This window comes from Musca domestica, unplaced genomic scaffold (genome assembly GCF_030504385.1).
Source record: "Musca domestica strain aabys unplaced genomic scaffold, Musca_domestica.polishedcontigs.V.1.1 1, whole genome shotgun sequence".
Lineage (NCBI taxonomy): Eukaryota > Metazoa > Arthropoda > Insecta > Diptera > Muscidae > Musca > Musca domestica.
In genome coordinates, this window is record NW_026712114.1 from 16,071,401 (window position 1) to 16,086,707 (window position 15,307).

The 15,307-nt window shown below is 36.9% G+C and overlaps 1 protein-coding gene across 4 annotated transcripts in view; it reads right to left on the reverse strand.

Moving 5' to 3' along the window:
* LOC101895855 (GATA-binding factor C) overlaps window positions 1-15,307 on the reverse strand; it is an 81,637-nt gene that overhangs the window by 36,921 nt on the left and 29,409 nt on the right. For 3 of the 4 annotated variants that reach the window (XM_059119661.1, XM_059119654.1, XM_059119665.1), the window contains exons 3-4: window positions 9,237-9,520; window positions 7,802-8,747 (exon numbers count right to left, since the gene is read on the reverse strand). In XM_059119661.1, the coding sequence (XP_058975644.1) occupies window positions 7,802-8,747; window positions 9,237-9,520 (1,230 nt within the window). The remainder of the gene's footprint in view (window positions 1-7,801; window positions 8,748-9,236; window positions 9,521-15,307) is intronic. The other variant, XM_059119670.1, reaches the window with a different exon arrangement.

Here is a 15,307-nt window from a genome sequence, read left to right on the forward strand (position 1 = left end):
CAGATAATGGTTTTTAGTAGGAACTTATTCCAGGAAGAGAGTAAATTTTCGTAGATAATGGTTTTTGGTAGGAACTAATTCCTTACTTATTATTATTGGGAACCAATTCCTATAACATTAGATCGATTTTTAAATTATTCCTTTTCCCAATTGGCACCATTGGACACGCCAAAATAACCAGCCAATTACACTTAAGTTCATTATAGTTCGCAAATTAGAATTTATTCCTAGATTGTTAGGAACTTATTCTTAAATTATTAAGAACTTATTTCCATGTTATTTAGAATTTTTTCCTAAATTATATTTTCTTTTCAATTGGGCGCCATTTCTCCCCTTTCAAAACCTCAATATATATGCTGCTAATTGGCTTCCTAAGAATTAATAATGTCTCTTTTTAAAATTCCCCCTCTACTCGGCATCTTCTTCTCCTAGAACAAACAACTGATCATTGAGCCCTTTCAGAACAACAAAAAACCAACAATTTTTACATTGAAATAGACCTTGGCCAATAAATCAGTTATTTAATGATGTTTATAGTTTGTTGGTGTTGTTTTTATGATGTGACTACAACAAAAACACAACAAACATTTATTAACCTTCTTATGAAGCGTTTTTTTTTTGGGTCCTAGTCTAGTGTCTTATGGCCAAAAATTCAAAGAATGAAAAGGTTTTGCTGGCTGACTGGCTGGCTGGTGATGACACAACAAGAATTCTGTTGACCTTTTTTTTCTTTCTTGGCCAAAAGTGGGTACAACAACACCACAACTATTAATATGCCTTAAATGAGCATCAAGTGAGGGAGATTGAGTGTGTTCGTGTGTGCATAGGCCTCTTTTTTTTGTTGTTGTTTCTTGAAGAGCCTTTTTTATGATCATTAAGGATTTTTGTTTTGATTTCAATTAGCCAGCTTAGCTGTGGAGTACGATACCAGCCACCTATGTTGAAGAGGATGCTGTGCTGCCAGTGAAAGGACAGCCACCACCATGGCCATCAGCATGCAGTCTTGGTGACAGTTCCCTGTGACGTTCCTGAGACTGGACCAGACGGGGGTTTTTCATACGTAAAATGTCTGGCGGCCAACAGCAGCAGCAGCAGGTTTTCTTTTGTCTCTGTGGTTTTTAACTGTTGTTGGTGTTGTTGTTGTTGCTGTTGGCCTTTATGATTTAGTGTTTATATCTAACTGTAGTTTTTATAGTTTTTTTTTTTTTTTTGGTTCACGTGTAAGCATCTGCATGTAAGGCCAATGGGCTTTAAATCTGAAATAGTTTTTTTTTCTTCTTCTTTCTTATTGTCGTTTATCGTTTTTAGGTTTTTTTTCTGCTAGATTTGATTGTGGTTCATAGGTAAGCGGCTGGGGCAATATGTTTTATGGAGTTTGGAGTTGGTTGGTGTTTTTTTCTCGGAATTTTGTGCACATTTTTGTTGATTTCTAGTTTAGTGGCTGCTGCGTGAAGGTTGCTAGATAGACAGTCAACCAGCCATGCCATGTCTAGTTTTTGGGATATTGGCCTCAGCACCTACATCAACCTTAGCAATTGCCCATGCCTAGTTTATTTTTAAGGTCTTGGGTTTTCGTTTTCAATTTTTTTTGATTTTTTTCTGCTTTTTATTTTTTTTGGGAAAAACAAAAGGCCATTGAGAATTTATGTGGGGAGCCCACAAGACTCTCAAGTCCAGTCTGACAGAAGACGTGCCAGAAGTTGATTTGAAATTCCAGCTAATTTTCAACAGCATCATAAAACACAAGGAAATTCCTAAGTAACGACCAGGGATGGCTATGTAAAAATTTGTGGTAAAAGTAAAGTACGTGAAGTTTTGGGGGGCAGTTGGTGGTGATGGTGAGCGGTGCGTGTTTTGAGAAGTTTTTGATTTCGAAAGAATAAGTGCATTTTTTATTTTTTTTTTATTATCCAGCAAAGAGTATATCAAGTGCATTAAGATGAGGTGAGATGTGAGAGCTAGAGTTAGGCAGGAGTAGAGGGGGGTTAACATAGATTACAAGAAAAGTGGATGTACAAACATATATGACGAAAATATGGAGGAATGCAGAAGTCATTAGGAACCTGTTTCATGGATTCTTCATGACCCCCTCTTCGTCCATACTTGAGAAAGGCTATAAACATACATATAGACAAGATAAAAAGGAAATTTTCATTAGTTTGAAGAAAAAAAGTTAGAAGAGCAAAAGTTTTTAATTGTTTAGTTATGGTTTTATTTTTTTGGTTTTTTTGGTTTTCAAATAGCTGGTGAACAAGACAAACAACAGACACATTGATGTGAGTGTAAATAAACGGGTGTTTTACACAGGTTTTTACAGTTTTTATAGTTTTTTGTGTAGAAAAGAAAATGATTTGAAAGGAAAATTGAAATAAAACCATAAAAAAAAAATAAAAAACCACGAAGAAAATTAAATAATTTCCAAAAGCATGCCAAAGAAAATAACTTTTTTTTTGTGTCAACAAATAATGAAAAAATAACATTGTATGGGAAGATTTATAACATTCCTTGTAAATTGCAAGCGCCTTTTTAAAGTTAAACACCAAGCTAAGCTTCCAGCATCATCATCATCATCCTGAAACCCAAAGCAAAAAACGCTACATCAACTTAAAAAAGTTCTTTTGAAACTGTCAAAGCCGAGCCACCAGGTTGTTGGCCAGCCAGCGAAAACAACAATCCTTAAACAATGCTTAACAGTTTCTTTTCCACTAAAAAACAAGCTACCTTGTTTTGTTTTGGGCTGGCTGATCTTGGCAAGGTTTACCCATATCAATTACTTAAACTCCATGCATGACAGCAATTTTGTGGTATTTTTTCTTCTGAGGACAAACAATGCATTTTGGTGGTATTTTATACCTCCAAATGATATGTCTTATTGTTGTCGATTTATTTGCAGGATTTTTCACCTGACACAGACAAAACTTTAAATGTAGTAGACGAGAAGGCAAACCAACAACAACAAGCAAAGCCTTTCCAATCAATTTTATTTGCTTGACTAACTAAATGCACACACACACACACCCGGGAGAGCGAGAGTGAGGGAGCACAAAAAAAATTGAACCTTATTGTTTGTTTAAACGAAGTTTTTGTGACAAAAAGTTATTTCTTGAATGCAAGCAAACAAACAGACAAACAATGCGGATAACAACAACATAGTGCACACAAACAAACACATGTTCTTACGCCCTCAATCTGATGCTTGATCTTGGGTAGGAATATCTCAAGATGAATGGAGGACGTGGTATAGGCAAGAGGGAGGGAAAAGGGAGAGAGAGAGGGGAGAAGAAAGGGAAATAACAAGGAATCAACCAAATGATGACAATTTTTTTATTTGTGAAACACAAAGAGAGAATAGGAGGTAGCAGCTAATGAAGAGCAAAACAAAAGACTTAAGACACAAACTCGTTTTTTTTTAGGGGAAAAGGAAACTAAACGATTCATATTTTGGCAATAGAAATTAATTAGCAGTGAATTGAATTTTGTTTGAAATTATTTTCTCCAATACAAAAAACAAAAGACTTAAGACAGCAACGTAAAATAAAGAAAATAATAAAAATTAACTAAATAAATTATTGAAAATTACTATTTTGATATAAGAATGTTAAAAAATGTAATAAATTAATGCATTTTGAAAATGTGATGAAAAACAAAAGACTTAACACAGCAACGTGAAATAAAGAAAATAATAAAAAAATAATTAAATAAATAATTGAGTATTACAACTTTGGTAAAATAATGTTTAAAAATTGAATAATTAATGCATTTTGAAAATGTGATGAAAAACAAAAGACTTAAGAGCGCAAAGTAAGAGTAGAAAAATTATTTAAAAAAATGGAAAAACTAAAAATATTAAATTGATAGAATAAATAAATAAATAAATAATAAAATTAATATATTTAAATATTAATAAAAAAATTAAATTAGAGAGGATCATTCGGCTTTGTCATCAGCTGTAGACCCTCAGCCAATGTCCGTTTATTTGAATACATTTTGACTTGTGTTATGATTATTCAAATTAATAGCCCTTTATGGGGGCGGTTCCAAAGGCGTGGGGCTATATTGTCCCACTTCGTGTCACATCTGGTCTATACCATGTGATATATATATATTTTTTTAATGTTGATATGTGAGAGAGGTACCAGGTATGGTGAACCAAAGTATTCCACTACATTTAATACTGATAAAAATATTGGGATTTACAATTTTATGCGAACAAAATATCAAACAAAATTTTAACCTTTTGTGGGGCAGGTACCAGTAGGAGTGCGGCGATATCTACCATTTTCACAGCATATCTTGTTTTAGTAGAAATATTACGATGCGTGACACTTTGAAGAGAATCGGATGCTTATTTTTCGTTTTATGGACATTTTTGTTATTCAAAATGTTGACCCCTTTGTGAGGGAGGTACCAGAAAGAGTGAGCCGATGTATCTCATCTTCATAGCGGATCATAGCGGGTTTGTAGAAATATTGGGACGTGTGACATATTAAAAGAATCGGAAGCTTACTTCGCATTTTGTGAGAGATATAAATATTCAAAAATTTGACCCCTTTGTGGGGGAGATACCGCAAAGAATGAGCCGATATATCACATTTTCATAGCATGTCAGGTCTTTGTAGAAATATTGGGATGTGTGAAATATTAAAAGAATCCGAAGCTTACTTCGCATTTTGTGAGAGATGTAAATATTCAAAAATTTGACCCCTTTGTGGGGGAGATACCGCAAAGAATGAGTCGATATATCCCATTTTCATAGCATGTCTGGTCTTTGTAGAAATATTGGGAAGTGTGAAATATTAAACGAATCGGAAGCCTACTTCGCATTTTGTGAGAGATATAAATATTCAAAAATTTGACCCCTTTGTGGGGGAGGTACCACAAAGAGCGAGCCGATAAATTTCATCTTCATAGCGGATCTTGCATTTGTAGAAATATTGGGATGTGTGAAATTTTAAAAGAATTGGAAGTTTACTTCGCATTTTGTAAGAGATATAAATATTCAACATTTTGACGCCTTTGTGGGGGAGGTACCAGAGGGAGTGGTCCTATATATTTTATCTTCACACCTAGTCTCATGTTCATAAAAATATTGGGATGTGTGAAGTTTAGAATGAATCATGGGATGCTGCTTTTCGAGTTTTATGAGCCTCGTTGTTATTCCCAAATTTTGACCCGTTATGGGGGAGGTACCAAAAAGGGTTGGTCAATATATATCCCATCTCCCACAGCAAATCTTGTTTCCATTGAAATATTGAGATGTGCGAATAGGACAATAGGACTATTATTTCACAGTTTATACGAGTCATAATTATACAAATCGTGAACCGATTTTGTCCATTTTCTCATCTGACCTACGACTGATAAAAATCTTAGGATTTGCAAAGATTGCACAAACTTGGATGATTGTTCTAAAACGTAAACTATTCTCTGTGCAAAATTTTAGCCTTTTGTGGGAGACCTCTCCCAGAAGAAGTGGACCTATGGTACCCATCTCCGAACTCCATCTAGATTTGAAAATAATATTGCTATGTATCAATTTCGGACCAAATCCCATACTCCCTTCTAGAGAAGCCAGACAAACAGACAAACGGATAGCCTTAGATGGACTCCAAAAATATACTGAAACGGATTTGGTCTAAAGAGACCCAGGGCCTATTGCCAGGAACTGGGGACCTTTAAACTTTAGTGGAGGATTTTCATAGAAATAAGTTAAGGTACCGTAAGTATAAATTGGTTTTCCTTCTTCAAAATAATCTGGAAAAATTGCGTTCTTTTTAATACAAAACAAAAGACTTAAGACACAAACCTATATTTTTTAAATTTCTTAGTATCATGGATATTCTATCCCTCATTGGAGTCAAAAGAAATCTCTTGTCACGAAATTTCCAATGCACATTTCCAAATAATAATTAGAGGACAAAACAAAAGACTTAAGAAACAAACTTTGGCAATCTACCTCTAATTGTATTTTTCTCCAGAAACTGAAAGTGTTAAGAACTTTTGTTGTTCTTGTTGTTGTAGAAAGAAGGAAAACGCCAATAACCTCCTGACTCGTATGTCATTAATTAAAGACTTGATAAACTAACAAGGAAAATTTTCATTTGTACGGTTGTTTGAGTTTTTTTTTTTTTGTTAAGCCACAAAAAACACACATCATCGCCTACAAACCACATTTGAGAATGAAAATGTTGTTACCAGTTTGTTGGCGTATTTTTTTTATTTTTTTGCTTTTTAGTGCTGCTGCCGTTCTTTTTTTTGCTGTTGTTCATTTTTTGCAGTTTCAGGTTGCAAGTAGCAAACAGAAATAGAATATTTAAAACCGGCCAACGTAGCAGGTGTTATACATCGTTAACAACTGCAAGCACTTCCGCGCATATTTCAACGGCTCACAGCTACGGAGGCAGACAGTCAGCCTGCCAAATAAACCAATATATGTTGTATGTAGAACATACACACTTGTGGAAGTATGGCCAAACATGCTTTGGCCACATTTTGCATTTTTTTCATGTGGCGTATTTTTTTTGCCTTCTTAATAAGCCACCAGCCAGCCAGTGCAATAAAACAAAAATAATGGAAAAAACAAAAATTCTCAAAATAAAACATTTTTTTTTTTTGCGGAAAGGGGGTTTAATGAGTAGAAGCTAAGGAAAAAGCTAATTTTAGTGGGTTGCTAAGAATGGAAATTTGAGCCAAAGAATCAGGGGAGCTACAGTGTTTTGGAGAGGTGGAAATTTAAGTCAAGAAAAAAATTTAAAACTTTTTTTTTTTTTTTTTGGATTCCTAAAGAAATGTTTTTCTCCTGCCAATATCTTCCTTAATGCAAAACCATTTCCATAATGCTCACATATATGCCCATGCCGTAATTAACCTGTAATTAAGGTAAACCCTCTTGATAATTATGTAGCCGCCACCGAGGATGATGATGATGATGACAAACTACTCCACAGACAAGTTGCAATTAAAAGCATTTTTTCCCTCTTCTGCTGCTGCTTTCAAAAAACTACTCCAGTTTTAAGACACTTGCTTGGCAATCGTTTTTGTTGTGTTCGCACAATCTCCATGGAAAACAAAAGGGTTAAGGCATGTAACGGAATGCAAAACAACAATGCCACAAAAATGTTGCACATTCACCATTGTCACTGCGTAGAGCAGGCTGGCTGACTTGGCAGGCAAGCAGTAGATGGATGATGGTTCACACGCCAAAAAAACGCACACACACCAAACGCCAACAACGTGTAGTCACTTGCCAAACAATGGTTTTGGTTTTTTTGTTTGCTGAGAGAGGAGAGCAGAGACAGATTTTGTGCCACAGTACATGCTCAAGTGGCTTAAGACCCACACTTGGTAGGCTAAGTATCTGATTTTTATGGGGGAGTTTTTCCTATCCCCTAGGGGTGGGGGGTGTGGAGGGGGTTGTAGGCAAATAAAAAATATACGTGTGAGAAGAAGTAAAGCATTTTCCCCAACTCTAAAATTGTTTTCGTAGAGGAAACCATGCCATGAATGGCTGAGAATGACTGGAGACATGTCAAGTACAGTGAACCCTACAATAATTTAACCAAAACAAAAGCAATCCAAAAAAAAATTTGAGCAACATGGAAATCAAAGCAAAAAAAAAATAGAAATTCTTAAAAATAAACTTAAAATTATTATGAAATTTTAGAAAAATAAAAATTAAAAAAACAAAAATTGAAAATAAAATTAAAAATTTGTGTTTTTTTTTTTTCGTTTTTTTGTTACAATTAGTTTAATCCACCCACACCATTACAAAATTGCGTGCGTGTGTGTGTGTCTTGCTTACCAGCACTTGTCCTAGGTTTTGTCCGGGCCGGCTTAATGTCACCGCTTCCAGCGCTGGACCCCACCCCACCGCCGCCACCACTCTGCCCCACATTGCCCAGTAATGAGCCAGCCATACCATGACTGCTGCCACCAACACCACTACCGCCACCCATACCGCTGCCAGCCGATGAGCCCACTCCGCCCGCACCCATACCGCCACCATGATGATGATGCATATGACCATGACTGTGATGATGATGGCGGGCCGCGGCGGCCGCTGCCATTGAGGTGGTCTGGAACATGCCAGCCGCAGCAGCGGCCGCCACCTGTTGCTGGGCATGATGATGGGCGGCATACGAGGCATATGTGCCATCGTATCCATTGGCTGCGGAGTTGACATTGGAGCCATTGCTCAGACCCATAGAGCCACCACCATAGGATGACTGGGCCGTTCCATCGAAAAGACTACCGGCCGCATTGCCAAGGCCATTGAGCAGAGCATTACTGCTGCTACCACTCGAGCTCGAGTGGGCGGAATGATGGGCGGTTGGTGTGGTGTTATTGCTGTTGGCAGAATTATTGACATTGCTGTTGTTGTTGTTGTTCTGATTGCTGCTGGTGTGATGGGAAGAGGCCGATGACCTTGACACCGACGATGCCGCCACTGATGACGCCGCAGATGAGGAGGCCGAGGAATTATGCGTTTGATTATTGTGTTGTGTGGCATTGTTATTTGTTGTACTATTATTATTATTGTTGTTGTTGTTGTTGCTGTTATTGTTTGTGCTAGTACCTTCACGTTGCTTGGGTGCCGACGACTGACCGCCAGCTCCACTGGCTCCATTGTGCAACGACGAACTGCTGCCATTCTGTATGGTGGGTTTGATGTCCAAAGCACAGCTTGTGTCGGGCAGGGAACTGCTGCCCGTTGCCTGGGCCTGGTGCATGAAGGCATTTACCACAGCCTATAAGGGATAAAAAAATAGAGGAGAAAATAGTTTAGAAATTGTTACAAAAAAAATTTTAATTTAAGACAAAAAGTCTTTAAGAAAACTTAAAACAATAAAAAAAAGCTGTGAAGTTTTCGAATAGCATACTTTTTTTTGGAAATTCCACAGAAATCGTCAACAAAAAAATTACACAAATTTTTTTAATCGGAATTTCGTGAAATAAAAATCTTTCTATAAATACTTCAGAGGAGAATTGGAGAAAATCGATTAGAAATTGTTACATTTTTTTTTATTTTCGAAAAAAATCTCCTCGAGAAAACTAAAAAAAAATTAAAAGAAAAAAAAACGTTATTTTTTGAAGTTCCACAGATATCTTCCACAAAAAAATTGCCCAAATTTTTTTAATCGGAATTTCGTGAAATAAAAATCTTTCTATAAATCCTTCAGAGTCTAAATTATAAAGTTGCTATTTTCCCTTGTTTAATTATTTATTTATACATTTACCTGATATTCGGATGGACCGGTTTGTACTGAATCGGGCGTTGAATCCTTTGGCGGTGTGGGAGGAAATGGAAACGAATGCTGGCCAGTCGTTGTCGTCTGATGCGTCTGCCCCACCTGACTCAGTTTGTGATCGACCTGTGGCTCTTGGGGACAGGCGAAGGGGCTGCCCCATGGACTGGCGGGTGCAAATGATTTATGTTCGCTGGTGAGCCATGAGCTAAGAGGCGTATGAAAGTGAGGCCGACACATTTGCGGTGATGTGTGTGAGGAGGGCATACGGGATGCTGGAAATAAATGCGAGAAGAGAAGAAGAAAAAAACAAAAATATTGATAAATATAAATGTATGAAAAATCATAATAAAAGATACAACAACAAGAACAATAAGATATTAATAGGTGCGAGATATGCCAGCATTAAATCAATTACCATATATACTACCAAGGTTTTGTTTTTTTTTTTTCTTTGCCAGATCAACATCAAACAGATGTTGGAACATAAGTTGCAACAAAGCGTTTACAACAAAGAAAATGGTTGTGTGTTTGCATTTTGAGACCAGAAGCGATAACGATTTATAATAAATGATCTTTTCATAAAACGGCAAAACACCAACACCGCCGTCGCCACCACCACCGACACCAGCCAGCAAGCAAGCGGAGGGCCTGTCTTGCTGGTGTTGGACATTGGGAGAGCCAGCAAATGGAAGCTTTGTTTTTATGGAGTAGAACAAAGAGCAGGCCAGGCCAGGCTAGTGTTTTAATTTATGGCTCTCCAGCCAAATGCGGCCGGGAATATAAGGCAAGGAACCAAGTCTGGCTGGACAGCCTGCCTGCCTGCCTGCCATAATCATAACTTGGCCTGACCGAGGAAGCTTTTTTCTTGTTGTTATTTTCATTTCTGGCAGTTGCACTGCCGCGCACTTAGCTATTACATAAGTTTTGCCTTAGTTTATGCTGTCGTCATAAATTGTTTAATTTGTATCATAAACCATTGCGTTAAACCTTATACCCTTAAGTCAGAACAGATCGATCATCCGATCGAACGGCAGTCAATCGCATGTGGAAGAGATAGAGAGCGAGAGCGATTGGCATCAAACACCAAAGATCGCTGCATGGATTGATCTGCCACAATGCTTATTTGCCTACCAAGCCGAACCACATTTGTCCTTGCCACATGATTTTTGCCATGTGGCGTTTTGGCTGGCATCACCTTCGTCAGCCTCAGCCTCAAAGTGTAAGCTAATGTTTTTGAAAACTATAATTTGGCGGACACCAAGTGAGATTTATGTGCATTTAAATTTTTGCCGCAACTTTTTGTTTTTCCTCTTCCAGTGCTCTTTGTTGGCCATAGCTGTAAGCTATTGTAAAACTGATGGAGGATCAATAATAACGGCAGCGGCTGCCACTGCAGCTGCTTTACTGTGTGGATTATCCATAATCTGCCACAATTTCTTGGGGTGCAGTTATCTGTTGTTTTATTATTTTTATTTTGTTTTACAATCGTTATTAATATAATTGTGTTATTGTTGTTGTTTTTTTTACTTTGTAGCTGTTGTCATAATTCACATGGTACCCCAAACAAAAAATAATTAAAATTATTATCAAAATTTTTTTTCAAAAAAAAAAAAAAAAAAAAAAACAATATTGTCCATGGCCCAAAAATTGGCCTTAGGTGCTCTAGAAAAAAATTAAAGGCAATTGAAATGGATTTTTCAAAAAAAAAAAAAAAAAAAACAGAAAAAATACCAAAAAAATAAAAGAAGTCGAACTCCTCATACATGTAAAGTGTTGCAAGATGGATTACCATAGATTATGACACAGCGGCGGCATGCAACACTGTAACACCAAAACAGAAATCAACACAACAAAGCCTCACAGTGGCGGCCTAGCTTTGTGGGCAATACATCATCATCGCCACCATCACCATGTGGCATCATCGCTCACTCATTCACTCACTCTCGGCATACACATGTATGATGCATCCACCACCAAACCAAGTAACAAGTTCGATCTTCACCATAGATAATTCCCATTTGATTACGCTAATAACAGTGCTTTGGACAATATTATGTGTACGTGTTGCTGATTACAGATATTAGGCTTTACTGTTTTCAACATTACACAGAGGCGAAGCCGCGCTCAAGGAGAACCAAGGCACACCATAGCAAAGGAGGGAAGCCACTACTACTGCTCCTGCTGCTGCTGCTGTCAATGGTTGGTAGTAGTTAGTAGCTTAGGGTGATGATCATAATAACAAAAAAGCAACAACAACATCGCTGGGATATTATAAACATTATGATCATCATCTTCCGTCCGTCAAGATCATCCCGACCAGCAAATTGTTATTGATAAGTTTTTTTCTTGATGCCCTGGTTCTTTTTTTAACTTCTTTGAAACTAACTGTAATTTGTTGTTATTGTAACAATCATTGATCACTGTAATCCATTTCATCACTCGATCCGCCATGAAATTGTTTTCCATAGCCTCGAAGTGGCAGAAACACAGGAAACAGTAGTGCGAATATTTCATGGCTTGGCAATGAGAGAGAGAGAGAGAGCTACTTGTAGTCCGATTATTTTCCATCCTGGAGAAATGAAAGAAAAACGCAAGTAAAACGAAGTCATGGAGAATTCAGAGCTCAAAGAGATGGTAGAGAAAATTTCCACATTTTTGGAATATAGGGAAAAACTTAATTATGCCATGAAAGAGATTTTTGAGAGCTAAATTCTATGGGAATTTAGAAAATTGTTTAAAAGAGAGGGAGAGAAATTTGGAAATTGGGAGAAATACTCTCGAGAAACAAAGGGAGATAAATGAGGAAAGAGGGAAAGAAAGCGAGATTTCCTGAAGCTTATTATAAAAACACTAGTAATATCTTAATGTGAGAGTAAGACGGTGAAAGAGAGGGAAAGAGGAAATGGCGTATTTCATGTCTCAAAGTGCCATTAGAGAGAAAGGCAAAAGTGAAAAGATAAAGAAGCGATAGGATGACTTCCTCATTTTAGTAGCTGTAAAAATCTCAGAGAGAGAGAGAGAGAGAAATAACTCTCTCACAAATATTTTAGAGATTTTTTTTAACCACGATAAACCAAATTCTCGCAATATCACTCTCTCAGTGAGTGTATTATTCAAACATACTCTGCCTTTTTAAAAATGTTCTCTCTAATCTCTGAATAAAGACATTTTTAGAGTAAGAAACGATTATAGAGATTTGACCAGAAAAATTGCGAGTAGAAATTTAAAAAATGTAGGCACTCGTCCTCTCCTGTACGTTGTTGAAAGAGGGAGAAAGAGAGAGAGAGCCAAAATGTGAGAAACAGACTTATTAAACAACTGAAAGAAAATATCATCGTTGCCTAAATTGAAAACAGGCATGGGAATATGTGAGTACAAATTGTCATTTATTTGAAAAAAAAAAAAAATAAGAACATTTTAGTCAACCCGAGAGAGAGAGAGAGACAGAGAGAGCAAAAGCGATATGATTGAAAACAGAGAGAAAATATAATTTCATCGAAAATGAGAGTAGAAATGGGAAATGCAGCAATTAAAATTTGACAGACAATTAACCTTAAGAGAGAGTCAAACAGTGAGAAAAAGATTGATTATACAACTGAAAGAAAATATCATTGTTGCTATTTTAAGCCTTAATTGAAAACAACATAGGAATATGTCAATCACAATTTTTTTGATTTATTTGAATAAAGCAAAGAAAATCCTAGACAAGCCGAGAGTGAGAGCAAAGGCGATATGATTGAAAACAGAGAGAAAATGTCATTTTAATCGAAAATGAGACCAGAAATGGGAGATGTATCAATTACTAATACCTTGAGAGATAGAGGGAGAAAGGGGGGGAGAGAGAGAGAAAAAGAGATAGTCGTTGAAAAATCTGACTTGGAAGACTAAACGGCTTAGTAAACCATTTAAATCCTGTCCGAAAAAAGAGAATGAGAGGCAGAGAGTTTTAATTCAAGAGCAAATTCTTCTTTCTCTATGAATCAAGTAAATCTCTTCAGAACTTTAAAAATTCTCCTCAAAAAAATAACTCTTCTCAGAATGCTTGAAATTTCAGCTATGTCGCTGCCTGTACAACTTCTCCTTTCCCAACAACCTCCCTCAACCACTAACCCCTCGTACATGATGAATATTTGTCAAAAATTCCATTTTATTATGCATTTTATGGATAACATTGCATGTTAAGGTGGCTTAAAAAACAATAAACGAAGTCCGTTATATTAATTTTTAAAACAAAAAACCTCTCACTCAAATACCCTCCAAGAGCTATGACAAGGCAGAAGTAGTGGCACACATCTGTATTTAGGTTCCAACATCATACGTCATTCATTCATCCATCCATCCATTCGTTTGCTCGGTCAGTCATTTATGGAGCAGGTGTCGGCATTTTTTTTTACTTTTACATTTAAGTGTTTGTCAAAGGGGGGATTAAAGTTGCTGCTGCTGCCGGCCAATATTGTGGTTGGCGGGATATGAAATGTAAAACGGGCACGTGGCTAAACCAACATTGACGAGAGACAGGAGTACATTGCATTTTACACTTGCAGCTTGCTAGAGGAAAAAAATGGGATCCTTAAGGATCACTTGCTCACCTACATTGCAACGCTCACACATCAGCGCAGGTGTAATTTTCTTTCCTTTACATTCCCTACACCTTGGCCTGGCTTGGCGCTTGTCATGGCCAAGACGGGGGAATAAATGATGAGTTACGCATTGTGTGCACCTTACCTTTTGGACGGGATGGGAATAAACCATGGTTTGTATCTAATGAGACACTGCATGCAGTCAGAGACAGAAAAAGACGAAGAAGAGAAAAAGGTGATATTTTTTCTTCCAAAGGATATTCATTTTGGATGTATTGATCGTTTGATTGATGGATGGATGACTAAATTCTTTTGGGAGCCCAAGCGGATACAGCTGAATTTGTTTGTCATTTATTTTGTTTTGTTTTTTGGTTAATGGAAATTCTAGGCCTCCGGCGAAATATTTGTGGGCCCAATTTTGTTTGTCGGACTATTTAATCCTTTTTCTTCCAATTTCTAAATAGCAAAGATTTTTCTCTTCAGATTATGGTGTTTGACTGACTATTTCAATGGCTGGCTGAGAATTTAATTTTGTGAAAAGCCTTTTCCACAAAAAAAGAGTGCAAAACCGAAATGTGTCAACACCCCTAAAGGGGTGGCGGGCGGCTGGTGGTCCATTAGACACTGAATGTGATTTCAATTAAGCAAATTGTTTACTCTTGTGAGACGGGGTGGTTGGTGTTTTTCGAAAATTGAAAGACTTCTGCGACAGAGGTTCGGATGATTGCTTATCAAGATTTTCTCACTTTTTTTCATGCTTTACAATTTGTGTCAATCTCGTTTTGGCTCATCTCTCTCTTACACACACAAGGACATTCATTTGAATAAGATTTTATAGAAATGATAAAACCAAACAAACACAGACATATGAGTTTTAATTCCATGATTTTTTTTTTTTTTTCGTTTTAGAGACATTGTAACTAAATGTGTTTTTTTCGGGGAGGAGGGTTTGGGTGACAGAGATATTTTATCACTGATAAATTTTTGCCTGTATCTAGTTTAGCATCTGTTCTCAGCTTGTCTGTCTGTCGCTTTTTCAGAAAAAAAAAATCAATACCACAAAGCAGCTGCTGCTGTTCTTTGATGATAATTATCAGCTATCACTTGAAGTGTTTGCCACAAAACAGAGAAAAAAATCCAAAAGCCTTTTCAAAACTTTCCCACATTTTGTTGCTGTTCTGGCCTTCCTTTCCTTATTGCTGTCTGCAATAATTAACATGGAATTTTTCACAAAACGAAAACGACCTGATATTGTCTATCATTCATGGGCATTTGCTTTGCTAGGTGCCGCCAAGAAGTGCATGACTGAGTGAGTGACTGACTGACTGACTGTCATTGTCACCATATACAGCAAATAAATGAAATGTCTACTTACCAAGCAAATGAAAAGCTAATGGCCATTAAGAAGAAAAACAAAAAAAAAAACCTGACCACCAGGCGGCAATTAAAAGGCGCTTTTCTATCAAACGAGCCAACAAA